The 25,953-nt window shown below is 45.7% G+C and overlaps 1 protein-coding gene across 1 annotated transcript in view; it reads left to right on the plus strand.

The window, feature by feature from the left end:
• Positions 1-627: 627 nt before the first annotated feature.
• The window catches only part of LOC311117297 (phosphatidylinositol-binding clathrin assembly protein-like), a gene marked incomplete at its 5' end in the record, with an annotated part of 33,247 nt that continues 7,921 nt past the window's right edge, over positions 628-25,953 (plus strand). The window contains 10 exons of the mRNA XM_084192265.1: positions 628-877; positions 1,742-1,865; positions 3,604-3,725; positions 4,584-4,684; positions 5,379-5,483; positions 10,175-10,342; positions 11,639-11,669; positions 12,576-12,711; positions 25,285-25,341; positions 25,599-25,715. Coding sequence (XP_084048391.1) covers positions 628-877; positions 1,742-1,865; positions 3,604-3,725; positions 4,584-4,684; positions 5,379-5,483; positions 10,175-10,342; positions 11,639-11,669; positions 12,576-12,711; positions 25,285-25,341; positions 25,599-25,715 — 1,211 coding nt within the window. The remainder of the gene's footprint in view (positions 878-1,741; positions 1,866-3,603; positions 3,726-4,583; positions 4,685-5,378; positions 5,484-10,174; positions 10,343-11,638; positions 11,670-12,575; positions 12,712-25,284; positions 25,342-25,598; positions 25,716-25,953) is intronic.

The following is a 25,953-nucleotide window of genomic DNA, read 5'->3' on the forward strand; positions in this document are numbered from 1 at the left end:
CACGAACCAGACAGGACAAAATGTGAAACGTGTGTATGTTCCCCAACCTCCTCCTCTCCTACCACTCTTCTGTTCTTTCCTCCCCCTCTTTCACTCTGTTCAGATGTTTTGTGTTTTCCTGGAACCTGTTGTTATTAACCCACTTGCACTGAGTGCATGTAGCTGTGGACTTTATCCCAAATGGCACCCTATTCCCTATATAGTGCACTGCTTTTGACCCGAGCCCTATTGGCCCGGGGCAAAAATAGTGCACTAGGAAGGCAATAGGGTGCCATTTGGGACAAAGCAGTTATATTCTGAGAAAGTGATGTTCTGGGACTCTTGTGTTTATCGATGTGTGTGTTGTGTACAGAGGTGAATGAGTAAGTCCTGTGTGAGAGGGTGAATGAGTAAGTCACGTGAGAGAGGGTGAATGAGTAAGTCGTGTGTGAGAGGGTGAATGAGTAAGTTGTGTGTGAGAGGGTGAATGAGTAAGTCCTGTGTGAGAGGGTGAATGAGTAAGTCGTGTGTGAGAGGGTGAATGAGTAGGTCACGTGAGAGAGGGTGAATGAGTAAGTTGTGTGTGAGAGGGTGAATGAGTAGGTCACGTGAGAGAGGGTGAATGAGAATGAGTTTTATTTTGCCAAGTTGAGTCTGTTGAGTCTCATCCCCTTCTTCCTCTTACCCCTCACATCCTCTCCCTCTCTCTCCTCCTCCCCTCTCTCCTTCCCCCTCTCTCCTCCCTCTCTCCTTCCCCCTCTCTCCTTCCCCCTCTCTCCTCCCTCTCTCCTTCCCCCTCTCCTCCTCCCCCAGGCCCCAGTAGTCTCCTGGAGGCTCTGGAACAACACCTAGCCTCTCTGGAGGGGAAGAAGACCAAGGAGCTCAGTGCTGACACCAGGTACTGTACTACTGGCCTGGCATTGAACCACCAAATTATGTCTACTGTAAAACCTGTGGAAGAAGCACATGTAGATTTATACTTTACCATAAAACCTTTATAAGAAGCACATGTAGATTTATACTTTACCATAAAACCTTTATAAGAAGCACATGTAGATTTATACTTTACCATAAAGCCTTTATAAGAAGCACATGTAGATTTATACTTTACCATAAAACCTTTATAAGAAGCACATGTAGATTTATACTTTACCATAAAACCTTTATAAGAAGCACATATAGTTATACTTTATCATAACCTGTATAAGAAGCACCCAAAAGACATTCCCCCCCAGTGGAGACAAGAGGATTGAAATTAGCATTTACAAGAAGGGGAAAAGGGATACCTAGTTAGTTGCACAAATGAATGCATTTAACCAAAATGTGTCTTCCGCATTTAACCCAACCCCTCTAAATCAGAGACTAGCACTGCTACCGGTGGTATATACAGTATCTAAACCTCTGCTTCCTCTTCTCTCTCTCTCTCTCTCGCTCTCTCTGTGTCTCTCTCTCTCTCTCTCTCTCTCGCTCTCTCTGTGTCTCTCGCTCTCTCTGTGTCTCTCTCGCTCTCTCTGTGTCTCTGTCTCTCTCTCTTTACCTCTACCTCTCTCACCCTCTCTCTCTCTCTCCACGTTATACTCTCGTACTTTCTGCCTCTCTATTTCCATCTATCCATCTCACTATCGCTACTGCTCTCTCTCTCTCCCTTGTCTTCTCTTTCTCCCCTCTCTCTCTCTCTCTCTCTCTCTTTCTCTGTCACCCTGTCCACGTTATACTGTATATAAAACCTATCCTCTCCTCTCTCCCTGTTGTCCCTCTGTAGAGCGTCCACTCTGTCCAGTGCGGTGACTTCTCTGTCCAGTACAGGCATGTCGTTCAGCCGCATGGACGAGAAGGAGAGGCAGCAGGCTCTAGTGGAGGAGCAGGCCAGACTGCAGGCCCTCAAGGTACAGGTAACACACCATTACACCGATATACTGGGACACATACACACAGCTGTGTTTTCCTGAAATTTCAGGACTTTTTGCCCCTTACCCTAACTCCAAAACCCCTAGCCCCTTACCCTAACTCCAAAAACCCCTAGCCCCTTACCCTAACTCCAAAACCCCTAGCCCCTTACCCTAACTCCAAAAACCCCTAGCCCCTTACCCTAACTCCAAAAAACCCTAGCCCCTTACCCTAACTCCAAAACCCCTAGCCCCTTACCCTAACTCCAAAAACCCCTAGCCCCTTACCCTAACTCCAAAAACCCCTAGCCCCTTACCCTTACCCTAACTCCAAAACCCCTAGCCCCTTACCCTAACTCCAAAACCCCTAGCCCCTTACCCTAACTCCAAAACCCCTAGCCCCTTACCCTAACTCCAAAACCCTTAGCCCCTTACCCTAACTCCAAAACCCCTATCCCCTTACCCTAACTCCAAAACCCCCTAGCCCCTTACCCTAACTCCAAAACCCCCTAGCCCCTTACCCTAACTCCAAAAAACCCTAGCCCCTTACCCTAACTCCAAAACCCCTAGCCCCTTACCCTAACTCCAAAAACCCCTAGCCCCTTACCCTAACTCCAAAACCCCTAGCCCCTTACCCTAACTCCAAAACCCCTAACTCCAAAACCCCCTAGCCCCTTACCCTAACTCCAAAACCCCTAACTCCAAAACCCCCTAGCCCCTTACCCTAACTCCAAAACCCCTAACTCCAAAAACCCCTAACTCCAAAAACCCCTAGCCCCTTACCCTAACTCCAAAAACCCCTAACTCCAAAAACCCCTAACTCCAAAAACCCCTAACTCCAAAAACCCCTAACTCCAAAAACCCCTAACTCCAAAAACCCCTAACTCCAAAAACCCCTAACTCCAAAAAACCCTAACTCCAAAAAAACCTAAACCTAACACTTAAGCTTAAAACAGCATTTCAACAAATTCAGGACCTGAAAAAAAGTCCTGCCTTTTCAAAAATGTTCTTGTTTTCCTACCCTGTCAGGACATTAAGGTGAAATGTTAGGACATTGGGGTCCTGATAAGGTAGCAAAACAACTGTTCGTACACACACACACACACACACACACACACACACACACGAAGAAGGGGTTAGAAGGGGATCACAGATACACTAAACATTATTACAACAGTACACAATTTTACACTACATTGATACACAAAACACCATTTAACTTGGGAGAAAGTGATACACGAAATAACAAAAAACCATAACGCTAGTTATATTCAGATTGAACTACCTGAAAGCATCGCTGGAGGTTTCACACACTCAAGCTGTTAGAATGAGGTAGCGGGGAAAAGTCAAACAGAGCTTGCTGGGCTCCACATGTTGTGGATTATTTTGTGTTTAATTGATACGACCGCCGTGTGCATTTTGTTTTAGTTCAACTCTGTGGATGGTGAAAGGCCAATGCATCAGAGAGTTATAGTCTAGCTAGCAAATAGTCCTGCAGAAAACATGTTGACATTTCACATTTTCCAGCTGAAGGTTTTTTAGTTTGCCTTGGAGCGCTCTATAACTGACATTGGTTCTCTCATAATGCATTCTATAAACTCTGGTTGAGAGAAAAAAAAAAGATATATATATATTTTTTATCAGAGCAAGGCTAAAACATGTTAGTAATGTAAGGTGTGTTAGCCAATAGGAGAGCAGCAGTTGGAGTGTTTGACAGTGTTTTTCTCTCTTCCTCCAGGACCAGCGTCTGAAGGAGATAGGCGTGTCCACTCCTCCCTCTGCCTCCCCCAGTACACAGTCTATGGGCAGTGTCAACACCAACCAGGCCATGGAGCTATTCAACACACCATCCACCAATAGGTAGGTTATAACTAGCTTATGACAGGTTATAGGTGGTTATAACAGTTAATATACATAGTTATAACAGTCTATGGGCAGTGTCAACACCAACCAGGCCATGGAGCTATTCAACACACCATCCACCAATAGGTAGGTTATAACATGCTTATGACAGGTTATAGGTGGTTATAACAGTTAATATACATAGTTATAACAGTCTATGGGCAGTGTCAACACCAACCAGGCCATGGAGCTATTCAACACACCATCCACCAATAGGTAGGTTATAACATGCTTATGACAGGTTATAGGTGGTTATAACAGTTAATATACATAGTTATAACAGTCTATGGGCAGTGTCAACAGCAACCAGGCCATGGAGCTATTCAACACACCATCCACCAATAGGTAGGTTATAACATGCTTATGACAGGTTATAGGTGGTTATAACAGTTAATATACATAGTTATACAGTCTATGGGCAGTGTCAACAGCAACCATAGTCCCAAGTGCCCTGATCAAATCAAATAGACAGAATGAATTGAATTAACATTATTGCTGTTTAGAAATGCTGTGGTTCACGTGACCAGTTTTTATCGCTCTGTGTACGTCAAAGCTGATATTTGCGCATATGAAAGATATATGATTTGATTACTTGATCGGGTTTGTTTTCTTGGCTTAATCGTTGCTAGCAGTCCTCTTTAAAGATGCATGGATAAAGTAGAAGGGCAATTTGAATCACATTTACTCACTCATTGATTCTCCCTCCCCTCCCCTCCCTTCCCCTCCCCTCCCCTCCCTCCCCTCTCCTCCCTCCCTCCCTCCCTCCCTCCCTCCCTCCCTCCCTCCCTCCCCTCCCCTCCCCTCCCCTCCCTCCAGCATGCCCAACCTCAGTAGTGATCTGTTTGACCTGCAGCCAGTCTTCATCCCTGCTGTCCAGAGCACTCCTTCCATCTCTACAGCTGCCAGTGCCTGGGGAGGTAGAGCGCACACACTTACACATACATGCATGCACGCTGCTAATATACAAAGGATAACACACACATACACACACACACACACACACACACACACATATACACACACACACACACACACACACACACACACACACACACACACACACACACACACACACACAGTTTTCGTAGTTTGTTTTTCTCAGTTAACCTCTGGAACTTCAGGTTCAGAAGGAGGGCAGAGATACAGTGAGTTTAAGCTGTGTATTATCACACACAACGCGTGGAAAACCCGTTGTCCTGACAAGCCTCTTAACTTTAGACTTCAGGGGTTTTATTTCTATCTCTGAATACAGGTGGCTTTTTAAATTGTAAAAAAAGATGTATTTCCTGTGTCTGAGTTCACTCTATTCATGTATTCAGTCATTCATCCGTTTATCCATTCAGTCATTCATCCATTCATCTAGCCACCGTTTTATTTCCTGTTAAACACTCAAATGCGTCTTATGTAGCCGCTAAGACAGTGTTATAACCTTTACATCAGTGTTATGTAGCTCTTATGATGGCCCCATGCTTTGTTCCCTAGCAACAGAGATGAAAATATAAAGATGATTTACTGAGAGTCAGCCAGTGCTTCCCCTGTGTTCACAATGTCTTCCGCCTAAAGCCAGTTTTATGTAGCCCTTACAACAATCTTATGACCTCTGTCTCCTAGGTGCTGCTGCGCAAGCTGAGTCCTCCATAAGTGTAGATTTTGACGCTGTGTTTGGGGGCGGGGCTAGAGGAATAGCCAATAACGGCGTGCAGCCAGCCGCCGATGGTAAAGAGAGACAACCATACATTCTGACTAAATGAATAACTCTGTCTTGGTTTAGCTTACTGCCTATGATAACAACAACTAGCTACTAGACTTGGCAACCTTTTTTAGTTCTGGTTTGGTTCAGTTTTCTGGCTTGGTTTGGCTATGTGTTGCTAACAAACTAGTCCTTGGTAGACGTGGGATTCAGCTTTAGGTCCTACTACCACTGTTTCATCTTGCATCGCTGTGTGTGTGTTCGGTCATCTCATTCCATTCCCATTCGTCTGTCACCCATCCATTTGTTGTCCTTCACACCGTCCCTCCATCCCACACTCCACACAGACAGCCCGTCTCTTCAGAGGCACTGAGGCACTACCTTTCCATTTGTTCTCCTCTCTTCATATATTCTCCTCTTTCCTCTACTGCCTCTATTCTCTGTCTTAGCCCCTTCAAACACTAAGCTAACAGTTAACTCTTCTTTCTTTTCTTTTTTTTTGCGGGGGGGGGGGGGGGTGTTCGAAGCTCTCTTCCTCTCTCTCTCTTCCTCCTCGCTCTCTCTCCTCGCTCTCTCTCTCTCTCTCTCTTACTGAGTATGCTAGTTTTCTCTGATCCCTCCCCTCTGTTTCCTGCTGAACGAAGCAGGAAGTTCATACTTTATGAACGTGGAGTCCCAAATGGCACACTATTCCTCATTTAGTACACTACCTTTGACCAGGCTCCATAGGGCTCAGGTCAAAAGTAGTGTAGTATGTAGGGAATAGGGTGCCATTTGAGACACTTGGCAATGTCAGCACACTCCAGAAGCTTCCTAACCAAATATTATTCCTGCTTTTTTCTTCTTCGCTCCTTTGCTTTTTTTCTCTTAGTGAAGTGGTGGGAGGAGATGGAGGGGTGGGAGGAGATGGAGGAGATGGAGGGGTGGGTGGGAGGGGATGGGTGGGAGGAGATGGAGGGGTGGGAGGAGATGGAGGAGATGGAGGGGTGGGTGGGAGGGGATGGGTGGGAGGAGATGGAGGGATGGGAGGAGATGGAGGGGTGGGAGGAGATGGAGGAGATGGAGGGGTGGGTGGGAGGAGATGGAGGGATGGGTGGGAGGAGATGGAGGGGTGGGAGGATCAGCTCTCCCTCTGTCTTTTTCTCTCCTCCTCCTTCCATTCCCCTCTATTGTCCTCCTGTCGGCCTGGCTACACTTATTTATCTCTTTGCTCCTTTCTCTATCCCCTTTTCACTGTTTCCTCCTCTTTTTCCATTAGTCCTCTCTCTCTCTCTCTCTCTCTACCTCTCTCTCTACCTCTCTCTCTCTCTCTCTCTCCTCACTCTCCTCTCTCTGTCTCTCTGTCTCTCCTCTCTCTCTCTCTACCTCTCTCTACCTCTCTCTACCTCTCTCTCTCTCTCTCTCTCTCTCTCTCTCTACCTCTCTCTCTCTCTACCTCTCTCTCTCTCTACCTCTCTCTCTACCTCTCTCTCTGTCTGTCTCTCTCTCTCTCTCTCTCTCTCTCTCTCTCTCTCCTCTCTCTCTCTACCTCTCTCTCTCTCTCTACCTCTCTCTCTCTCTCTACCTCTCTCATCTCTCCTCTCTCTCTCTACCCCCCTCTCTCTCTCTCTCTCTCCCTCTCTCTCCTCTCGCTCTCTCCTCTCTCCTCTCTCTTCTCTCTTCTCTCTCCCCTCTCCTCTCTCTCTCTCTCTCTCTCTCTACCTCTCTCTACCTCTCTCTCTCTCTCTCTCTCTCTCTACCTCTCTCTCTCTCTCTCTACCTCTCTCTCTATACCTCTCTCTCTATACCTCTCTCTCTCTCTACCTCTCTCTCTCTCTACCTCTGTCTCTCTACCTCTGTCTCTCTCTCTCTCTCTCTCTCTCTCTCTTTCTCTCCCCCCTTAGTCTCTCCCAGTAGATGGTATTGTGTCCCCATTAACAGAATGAGTACCAGACCAGGGTTTTAGTAATGAAATTTAACATTTACACAATGAATTGCTCAATTTCCCATTGACTCTCACTGCTGTATAACTACACCAATCAACCCTGTATACAGTAATACAGTACGTGTGTGTTGCTATACTGCCCCCTTGGCTGCCAGAATACACAGCCTCAATCAGCGTAATGACTTCACAACGTGACAACCACCAGCACATAAATCCATCATAACACAAACACAGCTACGTCTGCTGGGCCTAGAAATAGGATACGTAGAAAGGACAAAGCTACTGTTTTAGTCCAGAAACAGACTTAATAGAATCTATCAGCGTAATGACTCCACAACATGACAACCTCGAGCACATAAATCCATCATAACACAAATATATCTAGCTACTCGGGCTAGAAATAGAGTAGAAACAACCATTTCTCATAATGCGTCTGCTGTGACTGACTAGAAATGGTAGAAGTAGATGGGTTATGTCTACTGTTTTAGTCTAGAAATGGAATTAATATAATCTATCAGCGTAATGACTCCAGAACATGACAGCCACAAGAACAGAAATCCATCATCACACAAATACAGCTACCGCCCCTGAGGCTGAGGCCTAGAAATACAATGAATAGACGGGACACAGCTACTGAGCCCTGAGCATAGAAATCAAAGGAATGGAACACCGCCTTTTGACTGCATGACTGTCATGATATCCTACAACCTGATCCTACTCCCCATCCTTCTCTCTCGCTCTCTCTCGCTCTCAAACTTGAGTCAAACCTTTCCTGCATCCAGTGCTTCTCTTTTAACCTCATAACCCATCTGTGTGTGATCGTGACCTACGCTTTGTATAATGCAGATATCTTTGTCTAATCTCTGTGTGTGTGTGTGTGTGTATAATGTACCTACTTGTCTTTGTGCTGTGTGTGTGTGTATATGAAGTACGAATGTGTGTGGTGTGTGTGTGTGTGTGTATATGACGTACTAATGTGTGTGTGTGTGTGTGTATATGAAGTATGAATGTGTGTGTATATGATGTACTAGTGTATGTGTGTATATGAAGTACTAATGTGTGTGGTGTGTGTGTGTGTATATGATGTACTAATGTGTATATGATGTACTAATGTGTGTATGAAGTACTAATGTGTGTGTGTGTGTGTGTGTATATGTGAAGTACTAATGTGTGTGTGTGTATATGAAGTGTGTGTGTGTGTGTGTGTGTGTATATGAAGTACTAATGAGTGTGTATATGAAGTACTAATGTGTGTGTGTGTGTGTGTGTGTATATGAAGTACTAATGTGTGTTTGTGTGTGTATATGAAGTACTAATGTGTGTGTGTGTGTATATGAAGTACTAATGTGTGTGAGTGTGTGTATATGAAGTACTAATGTGTGTGTATATGAAGTACTAATTTGTGTGTGTATATATGAAGTACTAATGTGTGTGTGTGTAAATGAAGTACTAATGTGTGTGTGTGTAAGTGAAGTACTAATGTGTGTATATGAAGTACTAGTGTGTGTGTATAAATGAAGTACTAATGTGTGTGTATGTATATATGAAGTACTAGTGTGTGTGTGTGTGTGTGTGTGTATGAAGTACTAATTTGTGTGTATGTAAATATGAAGTACTAATGTGTATGTGTGTATATGAAGTACTAATGTGTGTGTATGTATATAAAGTACTAATGTGTGTGTATATGAAGTACTAATATGTGTGTGTATATATGAGGTACTAATGTGTGTGTGTGTGTGTATATATGAAGTACTAATGTGTGTATATGAAGTACTAATGTGTGTGTATGAAGTACTAGTGTGTGTGTATAAATGAAGTAATAGTGTGTGTATGAAGTACTAGTGTGTGTGTGTATAAATGAAGTACTAATGTGTGTCTGTATATGAAGTACTAATGCGTATATATGAAGTACTAATGTGTGTCTGTATATGAATTACTAATGCGTATATATGAAGTACTAATGTGTGTCTGTATATGAAGTACTAATGTGTGTGTATTAAGTACTAGTGTGTGTGTGTGTGTGTGTGTATAAATGAAGTAATAGTGTGTGTGTATGAAGTACTAGTGTGTGTGTATGAAGTACTAATGTGTGTGTATATAAAGAACTAATGTGTGTATGTATATGAAGTACTAATGTGTGTGTGTATATGAGGTACTAGTGTGTATTTGTGTATTAATTAAGTACTAGTGTGTGTGTGTGTATATATGAAGTACTAGTGTGTATGTGTGTATTAATTAAGTACTAGTGTGTATGTGTGTATAAATGAAGTAATAGTGTGTGTGTGTGTATGAAGTACTAGTGTGTATTAATTAAGTACTAGTGTGTATGTGTGTATAAATGAAGTAATAGTGTGTGTGTGTGTGTATAAATGAAGTAAAAGTGTGTGTGTGTGTGTGTGTGTGTGTGTGTGTGTGTGTATGAAGTACTAGTGTGTGTGTGTGTGTGTATGAAGTACTAGTGTGTGTGTGTGTGTGTGTGTATGAAGTACTAATGTGTGTGTATATGAAGTACTAATGTGTGTGTATATAAAGTACTAATGTGTGTATGTATATGAAGTACTAGTGTGTGTGTATATGAAGTACTAATGTGTGCGTATATGAAGTACTAATGTGTGTGTGTGACGTACGTGTGTGTGTGTGTGTATATATGAATTACTAATATGTGTGTATTAATGAAGTACTAGTGTGTATGTGTGTATTAATGAAGTACTAGTGTGTGTGTGTGTATATATGAAGTACTAGTGTGTATGTGTGTAATGTATTAACCTGTGCCTCTATCTCTGTGTCTTCCAGGGTTTGATGCTCTAGGGGACCTGCTGAAGCCCACAGTGTCCAACCATAACCAGGCTCCCCCCATGGCCCTCCACCACCCTCACCCCGGTCAGCCCCATCCAGGGTACCACCCAGGGGGCAAGCTGCTGGCCAACGACCTGGACTCCTCCCTCGCCAACCTCGTAGGCAGTGAGTACTGTACAGAGACACTCTTTCTCCTTTTCTCCCCTCTCTGCCTCCTCCATTTGTTTCTGTCTTTCGCTTTGTGCATTCTGCTTACTCCTCATGTGTCTCTCTTCTCTTCCCCCTTGGTCTCTCTCTCTCTCTTCTCTTCCCCCTTGGTCTCTCTCTCTCTCTTCTCTTCCCCCTTGGTCTCTCTCTCTCTCTTCTCTTCCCCCCCTTGGTCTCCCCCTCTCACTTCTCTTCTCTTCCACCTTGGTCTCTCTCTCTCTCTTCTCTTCCCCCTTGGTCTCTCTCTCTCTCTTCTCTTCCCCCTTGGTCTCTCTCTTCTCTTCCCCCTTGGTCTCTCTCTCTCTCTTCTCTTCCCCCTTGGTCTCTCTCTCTCTCTCTTCTCTTCCCCCCCCTTGGTCTCCCCCTCTCACTTCTCTTCTCTTCCACCTTGGTCTCTCTCTCTCTCTTCTCTTCCCCCTTGGTCTCTCTCTCTTCTCTTCCCCCTTGGTCTCTCTCTCTCTCTTCTCTTCCCCCTTGGTCTCTCTCTCTCTCTCTTCTCTTCCCCCCCCCTTGGTCTCCCCCTCTCACTTCTCTTCTCTTCCACCTTGGTCTCTCTCTCTCTCTTCTCTTCCCCCTTGGTCTCTCTCTCTCTCTTCTCTTCCCCCCCTTGGTCTCCCCCTCTCACTTCTCTTCTCTTCCACCTTGGTCTCTCTCTCTCTCTTCTCTTCCCCCTTGGTCTCTCTCTCTCTCTTCTCTTCCCCCTTGGTCTCTCTCTTCTCTTCCCCCTTGGTCTCTCTCTCTCTCTTCTCTTCCCCCTTGGTCTCTCTCTCTCTCTTCTCTTCCCCCTTGGTCTCTCTCTCTCTCTCTTCTCTTCCCCCCCTTGGTCTCCCCCTCTCACTTCTCTTCTCTTCCACCTTGGTCTCTCTCTCTCTCTTCTCTTCCCCCTTGGTCTCTCTCTCTCTCTCTTCTCTTGCCCCCCCTTGGTCTCCCTCTCTCACTTCTCTTCCCCCTCTCACTTCTCTTCTCTTCCACCTTGGTCTCCCCCTCTCTCTTCTCTCCCCCCTTGGTCCATTGGATGACCTAATGGTAGTGGCTGGCCCTAGTAGCTGCCAGAGGTTTGGGCAGGCAGGGAGAGGACAGTGAGAAGGGAACCCAGTAGGGATCCACTGATCGCAGGCTGCTACTCCTACTGTATATTTAGGAGGCTTCACTACTCCCCAGGGCTGGCTGGCTTTCTGTCTGTCTGGCTTAGATACACTCTCTCTCTCTGGCGATTTTAAATACACCTCACCATCCCCCTCTCTCACTCCTCAGATCTGCAATTCGGAGGAGCCCCAGCCAAGAAGTAAGTGTGTGTGTGTGTGTGTGTGTACATGTGATGTACTGCAGCGTTTTCCCTAGACAATAGAGGGCAATGGCGGTCTGCCATCCTACAGTACTCCAGTCCAGGCAGCCAGTGCTTTATAACACACAATAGACTGCTTCTCGACATGAAACACTAGTAAAATAACTAGTCTAAGTAGTGATAGTCTGACATATGAGTGTTTTTTAATTACAAAACAGTAACGTTGTAGAGACATTGCGTCAATCGACATTTTATTGTCTGGATAATTTGCTTTGTAGCATGTAATGCTGGTTTTGGAACAGACTCACTGCAGTGTTTTCCCAAGACGGGCTGCTGTCCCACTGTCCTGTATTAGGGCCCACCCAAATCAAAGCTTCTGTGGTGCTCAAATCTGTTGGAAACTAAACTGAAACTAAAATAACCTGCCTGTCTGCAACTAAAATAACCTGCCTGTCTGCAGCTAAAATAACCTGCCTGTCTGCAGCTAAAATAACCTGCCTGTCTGCAGCTAAAATAACCTGCCTGTCTGCAGCTAAAAATAACCTGCCTGTCTGCAGCTAAAATAACCTGCCTGTCTGCAGCTAAAATAACCTGCCTGTCTGCAGCTAAAATAACCTGCCTGTCTGCAACTAAAATAACCTGACTGTCTGCATCATTACAATCTGCAGAATTCTACCTGTAACAAGACACACACACAGAGACCTAGTGAAGAGCTCTAACCACATTATAGACATGCAGCTATATACTTTTGTATTATTTTCCTACCTGTAACAGTTGATTCACAATGATATTGGCGTCGGATTGTTGTATTATTACAATGGTGAGTTACAAATATGATGTACTGTTGATTAACGAGTGTGGTGTTTTTGCACGGTGCATTTTGTCTCTGTGTGCTCCGGTGTTCAGGCCAGACATGCAGTGGAGCCAGCCTGGAGAGAAGAGGCTAACTGGGGGACACAACTGGCAGAGCAAGACCATGACTTCCACCACAGCCTGGAACCCTGCTCCAATGGCCCCCGCACCCATGCCTGTACAACACGTGGTGAGTGGTAGTGTGTGTGTGTGTGTGTGTGTGTGTGTGTGTGTGCCGTATCGTCTTAACTAATTTGTCATAACGACTCTGTAACAACTAAACATATTTTATATTTTATCCTTTTAATGAACATCAATAAAGCACACTGCTCCCCTCCCCTGTCCTCTCCTCCCCTGTCCTCTCCTCTCCTTCCCTCTCCTCTCCTCTCCTTCCCTCTCCTCTCTTCCCCTGTCCTCTCCTTCCCTGTCCTCTCCTCTCCTCTCCTTCGCTGTCCTCTCCTCTCCTTCCCTGTCCTCTCCTTCCCTATCCTGTCCTCTCCTTCCCTGTCCTCTCCTTCCCTGTCCTCTCCTTCCCTGTACTCTCTTCCCCTGTCCTCTCCTCTCTTCCCCTGTCCTCTCCTCTCTTCCCCTGTCCTCTCCTCTCCTGTCCTCTCCTCTCCTTCCCTGTCCTCTCCTTCCCTATCCTGTCCTCTCCTCTCCTTCCCTCTCCTCTCCTCTCCTTCCCTCTCCTCTCTTCCCCTGTCCTCTCCTTCCCTGTCCTCTCCTCTCCTCTCCTTCGCTGTCCTCTCCTCTCCTTCCCTGTCCTCTCCTTCCCTATCCTGTCCTCTCCTTCCCTGTCCTCTCCTTCCCTGTCCTTTCCTTCCCTGCACTCTCTTCCCCTGTCCTCTCCTCTCTTCCCCTGTCCTCTCCTCTCTTCCCCTGTCCTCTCCTCTCCTGTCCTCTCCTCTCCTTCCCTGTCCTCTCCTTCCCTATCCTGTCCTCTCCTCTCCTTCCCTCTCCTCTCTTCCCCTGTCCTCTCCTTCCCTGTCCTCTCCTCTCCTTCCCTGTCCTCTCCTTCGCTGTCCTCTCCTCTCCTTCCCTGTCCTCTCCTCTCCTTCCCTGTCCTCTCCTTCCCTATCCTGTCCTCTCCTCTCCTTCCCTGTCCTCTCCTTCCCTGTACTCTCTTCCCCTGTCCTCTCCTGTCCTCTCCTCTCCTTCCCTGTCCTCTCCTTCCCCTGTCCTCTCCTCTCCTATCCTGTCCTCTCCTCTCCTTCCCTGTCCTCTCCTTCCCTGTCCTCCCCTTCCCTGTCCTCTCCTCCCCTTTCCTGTCCTCTCCTCCCCTGTCGTCTCCCCTCCTCCCCTGTCCCCGTGTTACACACACATACACACACCTGAGGAGCAGGGGATGTTATTTTGTCTATAACCGCCTGTCCAGCTGCAGTAGATCGACTCTAGCCAAGACTTTGAGTGCTGAGCTTTGTGCATGTGTGCCAGGGTTTGCGTAACAATTCTAAATGCAATCGCGTGTTAACTGTTTTGATGGCCACGATTTAAAAAATATCTACTATTTTTATTTCTCAACTAATAATTGAAGTGCGTTTCCCATTCAAGTGCAAGGCAACGGTAGGCAGGCTTCAGCGCTTCACACACCACTTTGCAATGAGCTGGAGGCAGTATGCATTTTGAAAACATAGACTTAATTGTTTGAAACTTAAACGTTTTACTACATGTTATGAGGCATGTCTTACCTTGCTTCAAAGTAAAATCTAACCATAGAAACGTGGAGGCAATTATTTTATAAAGATTTCCGTATGCCATTGAAACCAGTAGCCAATTATTATTATTTATTTTTTTATCATTTAACAGACGCTCTTATCCAGAGAGATTTACAGTTAGTGAGTGCATATATTTTTCATACTGTTCTATTGGTTTTCAACTTTCTTTGTCCAGTAGCCAAAGGCCCAATCCTAGTCATATTAGCAACCCATGCTAGTTGTTGCATCTTTAGATCTGTCCTCTTTCAACATTTCTAATGGATATTTTCATCTCTGTCACATGATAATGGTGTTTTCCCACTAATTGCATTGTGGAATGAACATTCGCGCGTAGCTTACTGCCTTGTAGGCATTGCTGCACTTATAACACAGATAGAACAATGAGCCAGATATTTCACCGGGTGTATAAATGTCAAGCATCCGGTTGGCGTTTCCACTCACTACCAAATATGGTGATGAGAGGAAGCCAAGTGGCCGGCAGTGGGAAGCCAAGTGGCCGGCCGACATTCTGTTAATTTTCTCCTCGATAAAAAATGTGATATCAATACAGACTTTACCCTCTGCCAAAGTTTTTTTTAAATTGCATTGTTTAGGAGTGCAAGTGCGAATTGAGTTATTGCGCACTTCACAGAGTAGCCGTTCCCTAACGGAAATATGCAAATAAATGCTAGAACGCGCCAATAGGATCTCGCTAGGTCGTGCTTGGCTCTGCCCACCTCCTTGCTTGTTCTGCCCACTATCATTCAGTTGCTCCCATTGGAAACGACAGGCTCTGGTCTATGTTGGATTAGTTATAAAAAAAATCTTTGCTTATAATGTGAATAAATAATTGTTTAGCTTAAAATGTTGATAAACGTTCTGATCTGTTGCATCAGCCTCATTGCTTTGTTTTTTTTTTGTTTCATTTTTATTACATTTACATTTTAGTCATTTATGTAGCCTAGGCGTACTGGTTATATGAATTTGGGATCTATTGTCCCACAACTGTCCCAGAGTCTGTTTGGAATGGGCTATTTCTTTCTCGACAAGCTGACCAATAGAATAGGTAAACTTTTCTACTACGTGGGATATTAGATTGACATAGGCTAGTGATTTTGCTGTTCGTCACTACATTTTCCTGACGGAAACCCTAGTGCTTGCCAAGACTGAGTGCTGAGCTTGCCAATGCTAAGATTGTACCTCTGATCTCTTCTACAATACGGGCTGACTGTGGAAATCTGTCACTAACCCCTTGCTTCCTTTCTTCCTCCCTCTGTCTGTCTCTCTCCCTGTCTCCCTCTCTCTCTGTGTCTCTCTGTCTCTCTGTTTCTCTGTCTCTCTGTCTCGTTGTTTCTCTGTCTCGTTATTTCTCTGTCTCTCTCTCTCTGTTTCTCTGTCTCTCTGTTTCTCTGTCTCTCTCTCTTCCCTCTCGCTCTTCCCTCTCTCTCTCTCTTCTCTCTCTTGCTCTTCCCTCTCTCTCTCTCTCTCTCTCTCGCTCTTCCCTCTCTCTCTCTCTCTCTTCCCTCTCTCTCTCTCTCTCTCTCTCTCTCGCTCTTCCCTCTCTCTCTCTCTCGCTCTTCCCTCTCTCTCGCTCTTCCCTCTTTCTCTCTCGCTCTTCCCTCTCTCTCGTTCTTCCCTCTCTCTCTCTCGCTCTTCCCTCTCTCTCTCGCTATTCCCTCTCTCTCTCTCGCTATTCCCTCTCGCTCTTCCCTCTCTCACTCTCTTCCCTCTCTCACTCTCTTCCCTCTCTCTCTCGCTCTTCCCTCTCTCTCGCTCTTCCCTCTCTCTCGCTCTTCTCTCGCTCTTCCCTCTCTCTCTCGCTCTTCTCTCTCTCTCTCGCTCTTCTCTCTCTCGCTCTTCTCTCTCTCTCGCTCTTCCCTCTCTCTCTCGCTCTTCCCTCTCTCTCTCGCTCTTCCCTCTCTCTCTCGCTCTTCCCTCTCTCTCTCGCTCTTCCCTCTCTCTCGCTCTTCCCTCTCTCTCTCGCTCTTCCCTCTCTCTCTCGCTCTTCCCTCTCTCTCTCGCTCTTCCCTCTCTCTCTCGCTCTTCCCTCTCTCTCTCGCTCTTCTCTCTCGCTCTTCCCTCTCTCTCTCGCTCTTCCCTCTCTCTTCCCTCTCTCTTCTCTCTCGCTCTTCCCTCTCGCTCTTCCCTCTCTCTCTCGCTCTTCTCTCTTCTCTCTTCCCTCTCTCTCTTCCCTCTCTCTCTCGCTCTTCCCTCTCTCGCTCTTCTCTCTCTCTTCCCTCTCGCTCTTCCCTCTCTCGCTCTTCCCTCTCTCGCTCTTCCCTCTCCTCTCTCTCGCGCTCTTCCCTCTCTCGCGCTCTTCCCTCTCTCTCTCGCGCGCTTCCCCCTACCTCTCTCTCGCGCGCTTCCCCCTACCTCTCTCTCTCGCGCTTCCCCCTACCTCTCTCTCTCGCGCTTCCCCCTACCTCTCTCTCTCGCGCTTCCCCCTCTCTCTCGCTCGCGCTTCCCCCTCTCTCTCGCTCTTCCCCCTCCCTCTCTCTCTCTCTCTCTCTTCTCTCTCTCGCTCTTCCCTCGCTCTCTCTCCCCTCGCTCTCTCCCCCCCTCTCTCTCTTCCCTCTCTCTTTCTCTCTCTTCCCTCTCTCTCCCCTCTCTCTCTCTCTCTCTCTTTTTCCCCTCTCTCTCTCTGCGTCTTTGCCATGCAGAATGGGATATTCTATGCCGGTTATGTAAGTAGTAGGGTGGGATCCAAATGGTTCCCTATATAGTGCACTACTTTTCATCCAGAGGCCTATTGGCCCTATGGTTTGTTGAGAGAATTCTGGTCTTTGTTCCGATTCTCTGCCCTTCACCCAGAAGTGTACACTCACTCCTCATGAATTTAAAAGCATTAGATTGGTGTAAGCATGGCTGGAGGAAGTTTCCACCCTATTTCTTACACCAGTCCATTTGTTTTAAATCCTTAAGTGTGCACTTCGGGTCAGTATCAGCTCAGTGTGATCTCTCCCTCCCTGCATTCCTCCCGTACTTGTTGTTTGTGTTTTAAAGATACACTGTATATACAAAAGTATGTGGACACCCCTTCAAATGAGTGGATTTGGCTATTTCAGCAACAACCCTGCCAAGCCGCACAGCTTTTTACCTGTGGTTACATGTAGTTTATTTTACCTCTTTACCTGTAGTTGTTTATTTTACCTGTAGTTGTTTATTGTACCTGTATTTATCTGTAGTTTTATTTTACCTGTATTTACTTGTAGTTTATTTTACCTGTATTTATCTGTAGTTTTATTTTACCTGTATTTACATGTAGTTTAATTTACCTATAGTTTATTTTACCTGTATTTTTTTGTGGTTGTTTGTACCTCTAGTTTATCTTACCTGTGTTTATCTGTAGTTAGGTTACATGTAGTTTATTTCACCTCTTTACCTGTAGTAGCTTATTTCACCTGTAGTTGTTTATTTTACGGATTTACCGGTAAATGGTAAGAAGATGGCACCGACAGACACGGCAGCTCTGCTTCTAGCTACTACGCAACTTTGCAGTATTTTGTTTTTTTTTGTGTTATTTCTTACATTATTAGCCCAGAACGTTTTTTGTGTTATTACATAAGCCGGAAATAACTTTTGGATATCAGAGCGGCGGGAACTCACCAGCATTACGACCAGGAATACGACTTTCCCGAATTGGATCCTTTGTTCGTACCCCCCAGGGCAATTGAACTTATCCCATAGGCTGCTCCAAGACGGCGCCGGCGGAGAAGAGGTATTCGGAGTGGACTTCTAGTCCGACTCAGGGGGCGTGCGCACCATCCACCGCTTCCGAGTATATTACTCGCTAATGTTCAGTCTCTGGACAATAACGTACACGAGCTCAGGGCAAGGATCTCCTTCCAGAGAGACATCAGGGACTGTAACATACTCTGTTTCACGGAATCATGGCTCTCTCCGGATATACTGTCCCCGTCCATACAGCCAGTTGGGTTCTCAGTACATCGCGCAGACAGGAATAAAGAACTCTCTGGGAAGAAGAAATGTGGTGGTGTATGTTTCATGATTAACTACTCATGGTGTGATTGTGATAACGTACAGAAACGTAAGTCCTTTTGTTCACCCGACCTAGAATACCTCACAATCAAATGCCGACCGTATTACCTCCTTCGGTTATAGTCACAGCCGTGTATATTCCCCCTCAAGCCGATACCACAACGGCCCTCAAGGAACTACACTGGACTTTATGCAAACTGGAAACCACATATCCTGAGGCCACATTTATTGTAGCTGGGGATTTTAACAAAGCAAATTTGAGGAAAACGCTACCGAAGTTCTACCAACACATTGACTGTAGTACTCGCGCTGGAAAAACACTTGACCACTGCTACTCCGCCTTCCGGGATGCCTACAAGGCCCTCCCCCGCCCTCCCTTCGGCAAATCAGATCACGACTCCATTTTGCTCCTCCCTTCATATAGGCAGAAACTCAAACAGGAAGTACCTGTGCTAAGGTCTATTCAACGAAGGTCTGACCAATCGGAATCCATGCTTCAAGATTGTTTTGATCATGCGGACAAGGGATATGTTCCGGGTAGCCTCTGAGAATAACATTGACGTATACACGGACATGGTGACTGAGTTCTTCAGGAAGTGTATAGGGGATGTTGTTCCCACTGTGACTATTAAAACCTACCCAAACCAGAAACGGTGGATAGATAGCAGCATTCGGGCAAAACTGAAAGCGCGAACCACTGCATTTAACCATGGTAAGGTGATTGGGAATATGGTTGAATACAAACTGTGTAGTTATTCCCTCCAAAAGGCAATCAAACAGGCAAAATGTCAGTACGGAGACAAAGTGGAGTCCCAATTCAACGGCTCAGACACCAGGGTCTACAGACAATCACGGATTACATAGGGAAAACCAGCCACGTCGCGGACGCCGACGTCTTGCTCCCGGACAAGTTAAACACCTTCGCCTGCTTTGAGGATAACACAGTGCCACCGACACAGCCCGCTACCAAGGACTGTGGGCTCTCGTTCTCCGTGGCCAATGTGAGTAAGACATTTAAGCATGTTAACCCTCGCAAGGCTGCCGGCCCAGACGGCATCCCTTGCCGCTTCCTCAAAGCATGCGCAGACCAGCTGGCTGGTGTGTTTACGGACATATTCAATCTCTCCCTATCCCAGTCTGCTGTCCCCTCTTGCTTCAAGACGTCCACCATTGTTCCTGTACCCAAGAAAGCAAAGGTAACTGAACTAAATGACTATCGCCCCGTAGCACTCACTTCTGTCATCATGAAGTGCTTTGAGAGGCTAGTTAAGGATCATATCAAGTCTACCTTACCTGACACTCTAGACCCACTTCAATTTGCTTACCGCCCCAATAGATCCACAGACAATGCCATCGTACTGCACGCTGCCCTAACACATCTGGACAAGAGAAATACCTATGTAAGAATGCTGTTCATTGACAATAGCTCATCCTTCAACACCATAGTACCCTCCAAGCTCATCATTAAGCTCGGGGCCCTTGGTCTGAACCCCACCCTCTGCAGCTGGGTCCTGGACTTCCTGACAGGCTGCCCCCAGGTGGTGAAGGTAGGAAACAACAGCTCCACTTCGCTGATCCTCAACACAGGGGCCCCACAAGGGTGCGTGCTCAGCCCCCTCCTGTACTCCCTGTTCACCCATGACTGCGTGGCCACGCACGCCTCCAACTCAGTCATCAAGTTGGCAGACGACACAACAGTAGTAGGCCTGATTACCAACCATGAGACAGCCTACATGGAGGAGGTGAGGGCCCTGTCGGAGTGGTGCCAGGAAAGTAACCTCTCCCTCAACAAAACGAAGGAGTTGATCGTGGACTTCATGAAACAGCATAGGGAATACGCCCCTATCCACATCGACGGGACCGCAGTGGAGAAGGTGAAAAGCTTGAAGTTCCTCAGCGTACACATCACTGACAATCTGAAATGGTCCACCCACACAGACAGTGTGGTGAAGAAGGCGCAACAGAGCCTCTTCAACCCCAGGAAGCTGAAGAAATGTGTCTTGGCCCCTAAGACCCTCACAAACTTTTACAGATGCACAGTTAAGAGCATCCTGTTGGGCTGTATCACCGCCTGGTACAGCAACTGCACCACCCGCAACCGCAGGGCTCTCCAGAGGATGGTGCAGTCTGCCCAACGCATTACCGGGGGCAAACTCCAGGATACCTACAGCATCCAAAGTCACAGGAAGGCAAAAAAGATCACCAAGGACATCAACCACCCGAGACACGGCCTGTTCACCCCGCTATCATCCAGAAGGTGAGGTCAGTACAGGTGCATCAAAGCTGGGACTGAGAGACTGAAAAACAGCTTCTATCTCAAGGCCATCAGACTGTTAAATAGCCATCACTAGCCGGCTACCACCTGGTTACTCAACCCTGCACCTTAGAGGCTGCTGCACTAAAGTATTCAGACCCCCTGACTTTTTCCACATTTTGTTACGTTACAGCCTTATTCTAAAATGGATTAAATTATTTTCCCCCCTCATCAATCTACACACAGTACTCCATAATGACAAAGCAAAAATACGTTTTTAGAAATGTTTGCTAATTTATACAAATGTTAAAACAGAAATACCTTATTTACATAAGTGTTCAGATCCTTTGATATGAGACTCGAAATTAAGCTCAGGTGCATCCTGTTTTCATTGATCATCCTTGTTTCTACAACTTGATTGGAGTCCACCTATGATAAATTCAATTGATTGGACATGATTTGGAAAGGAACACGTCTATATAAGGTCCCACAGTTGACAGTGCAGTCAAACAGACAGGCCTGGATGAGATCTTTAAGGTCAGGGCCCTCCGTAAGGCTCACAAAATCATTTTAGACCCAAGTCACCCCCTGTACCTGGACTTTGAATTACTCCCCTCTGGGCGTAGGTATAGGGCACCCCTCAGCAGGAAAAATAGAACGAGACAATCATTTGTGCCAGGTGTGATATCCCTCTTAAATAGCTCGGGCAAATGTTCCCATTGACCCCGTAAGGCCAGCAGGCTAGTCTTTGTTTTAAATGTTTTAAATGTTTTATTTCTTATTTCTTACTTTTATTGGTGCGTGACTGTTATTGAAAGTTGTATTGTCAATCTTGTTTTGTATTTAACGCCACTTTAAATGTGTACATGACACTGCAACAAAATTTCCCCATGGGGACAATAAAGTAAGTAAGTAAGTGCATGTCAGAGCAAAAACCAAGCCGTGAGGTCGAAGGAATTGTCCATAGAGGAGCGAGACAGGATTTTGTCGAGGCACAGATCTGGGGAAGGGTACCAAACAATTTCTGCAGCATCCTCAAGAACACAGTGGCCTCCATCATTCTTAAATGGAAGAAGTTTGGAACCACCAAGACTCTTCCTAGAGCTGGCCGCCTGGCCAAACTGAGTAATCGGGGGAGGAGAGCCTTGGTCAGGGAGAATAACCTTGGTCACTCTGAAAGAGCTCCAGAGTTCCTCTGTGTAGATGGGAGAACCTTCCAGAAGAACAACCATCTCTGCAGCACTCCACCAATCAGGCCTTTATGGTAGAGTGGCCAGATGGAAGCCACTCCTCAGTAAAAGGCACATGACAGCCCGCTTGGAGTTTTCCAAAAGGCACCTAAAGACTCTCAGACCATGAGAAACATGATTCTCTGGTCAGATGAAACCAAGATTGAACTCTTTGGCCTGAATGCCAAGCGTTACGTCTGGAGGAAACCTTACACCATCCCTACGTTGAAGTAGTGGGATTGTGGGGATGTTTTTCAGCGGCAGGGACTGGGAGACTAGTCAGGATCGAGAGAAAGATGAACGGAGCAAAGTGCAGAGAGCTCCTTGATGGAAACCTGCTCCAGAGTGCTCAGGACCTCAGACTGGGGCGAAGGTTCACCTTCCAACAGGACAACGACTCTAAGCACACAGCCAAGACAATGCAGGAGTGGCTTCAGGACAAGTCTCTGAATGTCCTTGAGTGGCCCAGCCAGAGCCCGGACTTAGCTGTGCAGTGACACTCCCCATCCAACCTGATAGAGCTTGAGAGGATCTGCAGAGAAGAATGGGAGAAACTCCCCAAATACAGGTGTGCTGCCAAGCTTGTAGCGTCATAACCAAGAAGACTCAAGGCTGAAATCCCTGCCAAAGGTGCTTCAACAAAGTACTGAGTAAAGGGTCTGAATACTTATGTAAATGTAATATTTCAGTTTTTTATTTGAAATAAATGTACCAACATTTTAAAAAAAACCTGTTTTTGCTTTGTCATTATGGGGTATTGTGTGTAGATTGAGGGGGGGGGGGGGGGGGGGGGAGTAATCAATTTTAGAACAATGCTGTAACGTAACAAAATGTGGAAAAAGTAATGGGGTCTGAATACTTCCCGAATACGCTGTACATAGACATGGAATCACTGGTCACTTTAATGGGACACTAGTCACTTCAATAATGTTTACATACTGCCTCACTCATTTCATATGTATATACTGTATTCTATTCTACTGTATTTTTGTCAATGCCACTCCGACATTGCTCGTCCTAATATTTATATATTTCCTAATTCCATTCTTTTACTTTTAGATTTGTGTGTATTGTTGTGAATTGTTAGATAGTACTGCACTGTTGGCACTAGGAACACAAGCATTTTGTTACACCCGCAATAACATCTGCTAAATATGTGTTTGACCAATAAAATTTGATTTGGATTTTGTTCATTTTACCTTTAGTTGTTTATTGTACCTGTAGTTTATTGAACCTGTATTTATTTGTTGTTTATTTTACCTGTATTTGTCTTTAGTTTTTAACTATAGTTAATTTTTCTTTACCTGTAGTTTATTGTACCTTTATTTACCTGTATTTTATTTTACTTGTATTTATTTATATTTTATTTGACCTGTATTTACATGTAGTTGTTTAGTTTACCTGTAGTTTCTGTCCTGTATTTGTCTTTAGTTTATTTTAACTATAGTTTATTTTTTCTTTATTTACCTGTAGTTTATTTTATCTGTATTTATTTGTTTATTTTACCTGTATTTACATGTACACTGCTCAAAAAAATAAAGGGAACACTTAAACAACACAATGTAACTCCAAGTCAATCACACTTCTGTGAAATCAAACTGTCCACTTAGGAAGCAACACTGATTGACAATACATTTCACATGCTGTTGTGCAAATGGAATAGACAACAGGTGGAAATGATAGGCAATTAGCAAGAAACCCCCAATAAAGGACTGGTTTTGCAGGTGGTGACCACAGACCACTTCTCAGTTCCTATGCTTCCTGGCTGATGTTTTGGTCACTTTTGAATGCTGGCGGTGCTTTCACTCTAGTGGTAGCATGAGACGGAGTCTACAACCCACACAAGTGGCTCAGGTAGTGCAGCTCATCCAGGATGGCACATCAATGCGCGCTGTGGCAAGAAGGTTTGCTGTGTCTGTCAGCGTAGTGTCCAGAGCATGGAGGTGCTACCAGGAGACAGGCCAGTACATCAGGAGACGTGGGGGAGGCCGTAGGAGGGCACCAACCCAGCAGCAGGACTGCTACCTCCGCCTTTGTGCAAGGAGGAGCAGGAGGAGCACTGCCAGAGCCCTGCAAAATGACCTCCAGCAGGCCACAAATGTGCATGTGTCTGCTCAAACGGTCAGAAACAGACTCCATGAGGGTGGTATGAGGGCCCGACGTCCACAGGTGGGGGTTGTGCTTACAGCCCAACACCGTGCAGGACGTTTGGCATTTGCCAGAGAACACCAAGATTGGCAAATTCGCCACTGGCGCCCTGTGCTCTTCACAGATGAAAGCAGGTTCACACTGAGCACGTGACAGAGTCTGGAGACGCAGTGGAGAACGTTCTGCTGCCTGCAACATCCTCCAGGATGACCGGTTTGGCGGTGGGTCAGTCATGGTGTGGGGTGGCATTTCTTTGGGGGGCTGCACAGCCCTCCATGTGCTCGCCAGAGGTAGCCTGACTGCCATTAGGTACCGAGATGAGATCCTCAGACCCCTTGTGAGACCATATGCTGGTGCGGTTGGCCCTGGGTTCCTCCTAATGCAAGACAATGCTAGACCTCATGTGGCTGGAGTGTGTCAGCAGTTCCTGCAAGAGGAAGTCATTGATGCTATGGACTGGCCCGCCCGTTCCCCAGACCTGAATCCAATTGAGCACATCTGGGACATCATGTCTCGCTCCATCCACCAACGCCACGTTGCACCACAGACTGTCCAGGAGTTGGCGGATGCTTTAGTCCAGGTCTGGGAGGAGATCCCTCAGGAGACCATCCGCCACCTCATCAGGAGCATGCCCAGGCATTGTAGGGAGGTCATACAGGCACGTGGAGGCCACACACACTACTGAGCCTCATTTTGACTTGTTTTAAGAACATTACATCAGTTGGATCAGCCTGTAGTGTGGTTTTCCACTTTAATTTTGAGGGTGACTCCAAATCCAGACCTCCATGGGTTGATAAATTTGATTTCCATTGATAATTTTTGTGTGATTTTGTTGTCAGCACATTCAACTATTTAAAGAAAAAAGTATTTAATAAGATTATTTCATTCATTCAGATCTAGGATGTGTTATTTTAGTGTTCCCTTTATTTTTTTGAGCAGTGTAGTTGTTTATTTGACCTGTATTTATTTATGGTTTATTTGACCTGGATTTACATGTAGTTGTTTAGTTTACCTGTAGTTTATTTTACCTGTATGTATGTGTAGTTTATTTTACTTGTATTTATCTGTAGTTTATTTTATTTATATTTATTTATAGTTTATTTGACCTGTAGTTTACCTGTTTACATTTAGTTTTTAGTTTACCTGTGGTTTATTTTACCTGTATTTTATCTTTATTTATTTGATTTGTCCTGTATTTGTCTTTTATTTTATTTTAACTATAGTACATTTTTTCTTTATTTACGTGTAGTGTATTTTACCTGTATTTTATTTATTTATTGTTTATTTTACCTGTAGTTGACCTGTATTGATGAAGCAGTGGTCATGGAGGTCATCCCCTCAGTTTGACCTTTAAATGTTACCTCTCCCTTCACCTGTGTACACAGGTATTTCATTCCATCTCAGCCCTGTTAACCAGGTCTCTCTCTCCTCCCAAACAGGCTCCAGCTCCTATGGCTTTCCCCATGACCACACCGCAAGTGCCTATGTATGGAATGGTGAGTGCTGCTCACACGGAACCAGATTAATACGCCTTCACATGTATAACCTAGTATGTATTTTGCGTGTATGTATGACCGTGTTCTGGGGTGGTCTAGCACTTAGGGATGCTCCAGTCAGGCCCGCATCCTTCTGACGCATAACTTCTTTCCCAACTTTCCTGTCTCTCACCGTCTTCACCCATAAAAAAAAAAAAATAAAAAAAAATAAGTAATCAACAAAAAATGTAAAAGTTGATCTGTCTTTTCCTCCCCAGGTCCCTCCTCAGATGGGTCAGATGGGGGGTGTTCAGGTGATGGCCCCCCAGCCCATGATGTACAACCAGCCTGTACTCAGACCCAACAACCCCTTCGCCCCCATGCCTGGAGCCCAGGTGACCCCCCCCCCCCCCCCAACAAACCCTACAACACTGTTATGCCCCATCCCCTGAACTCAAGTAATCCTACTTGACCTACACCCTTAATCCAAACCCCTTTATGGCCCAGCTACCACAAGCCCTACAATTGTAGAGCCAAACTCACAACCCCATTTTTTCCCCTGCAGTTTAGAGTCTTTTCTGCCATTTCCCCTCACTGACTTTTCTTCCTCTTTCTCTCTTCCTCCCTTCTTTC

This window comes from Coregonus lavaretus, assembly GCF_964263955.1.
Source record: "Coregonus lavaretus genome assembly, contig: HAP1_SCAFFOLD_3123, whole genome shotgun sequence".
Classification (NCBI taxonomy): Eukaryota; Metazoa; Chordata; class Actinopteri; order Salmoniformes; family Salmonidae; genus Coregonus; species Coregonus lavaretus.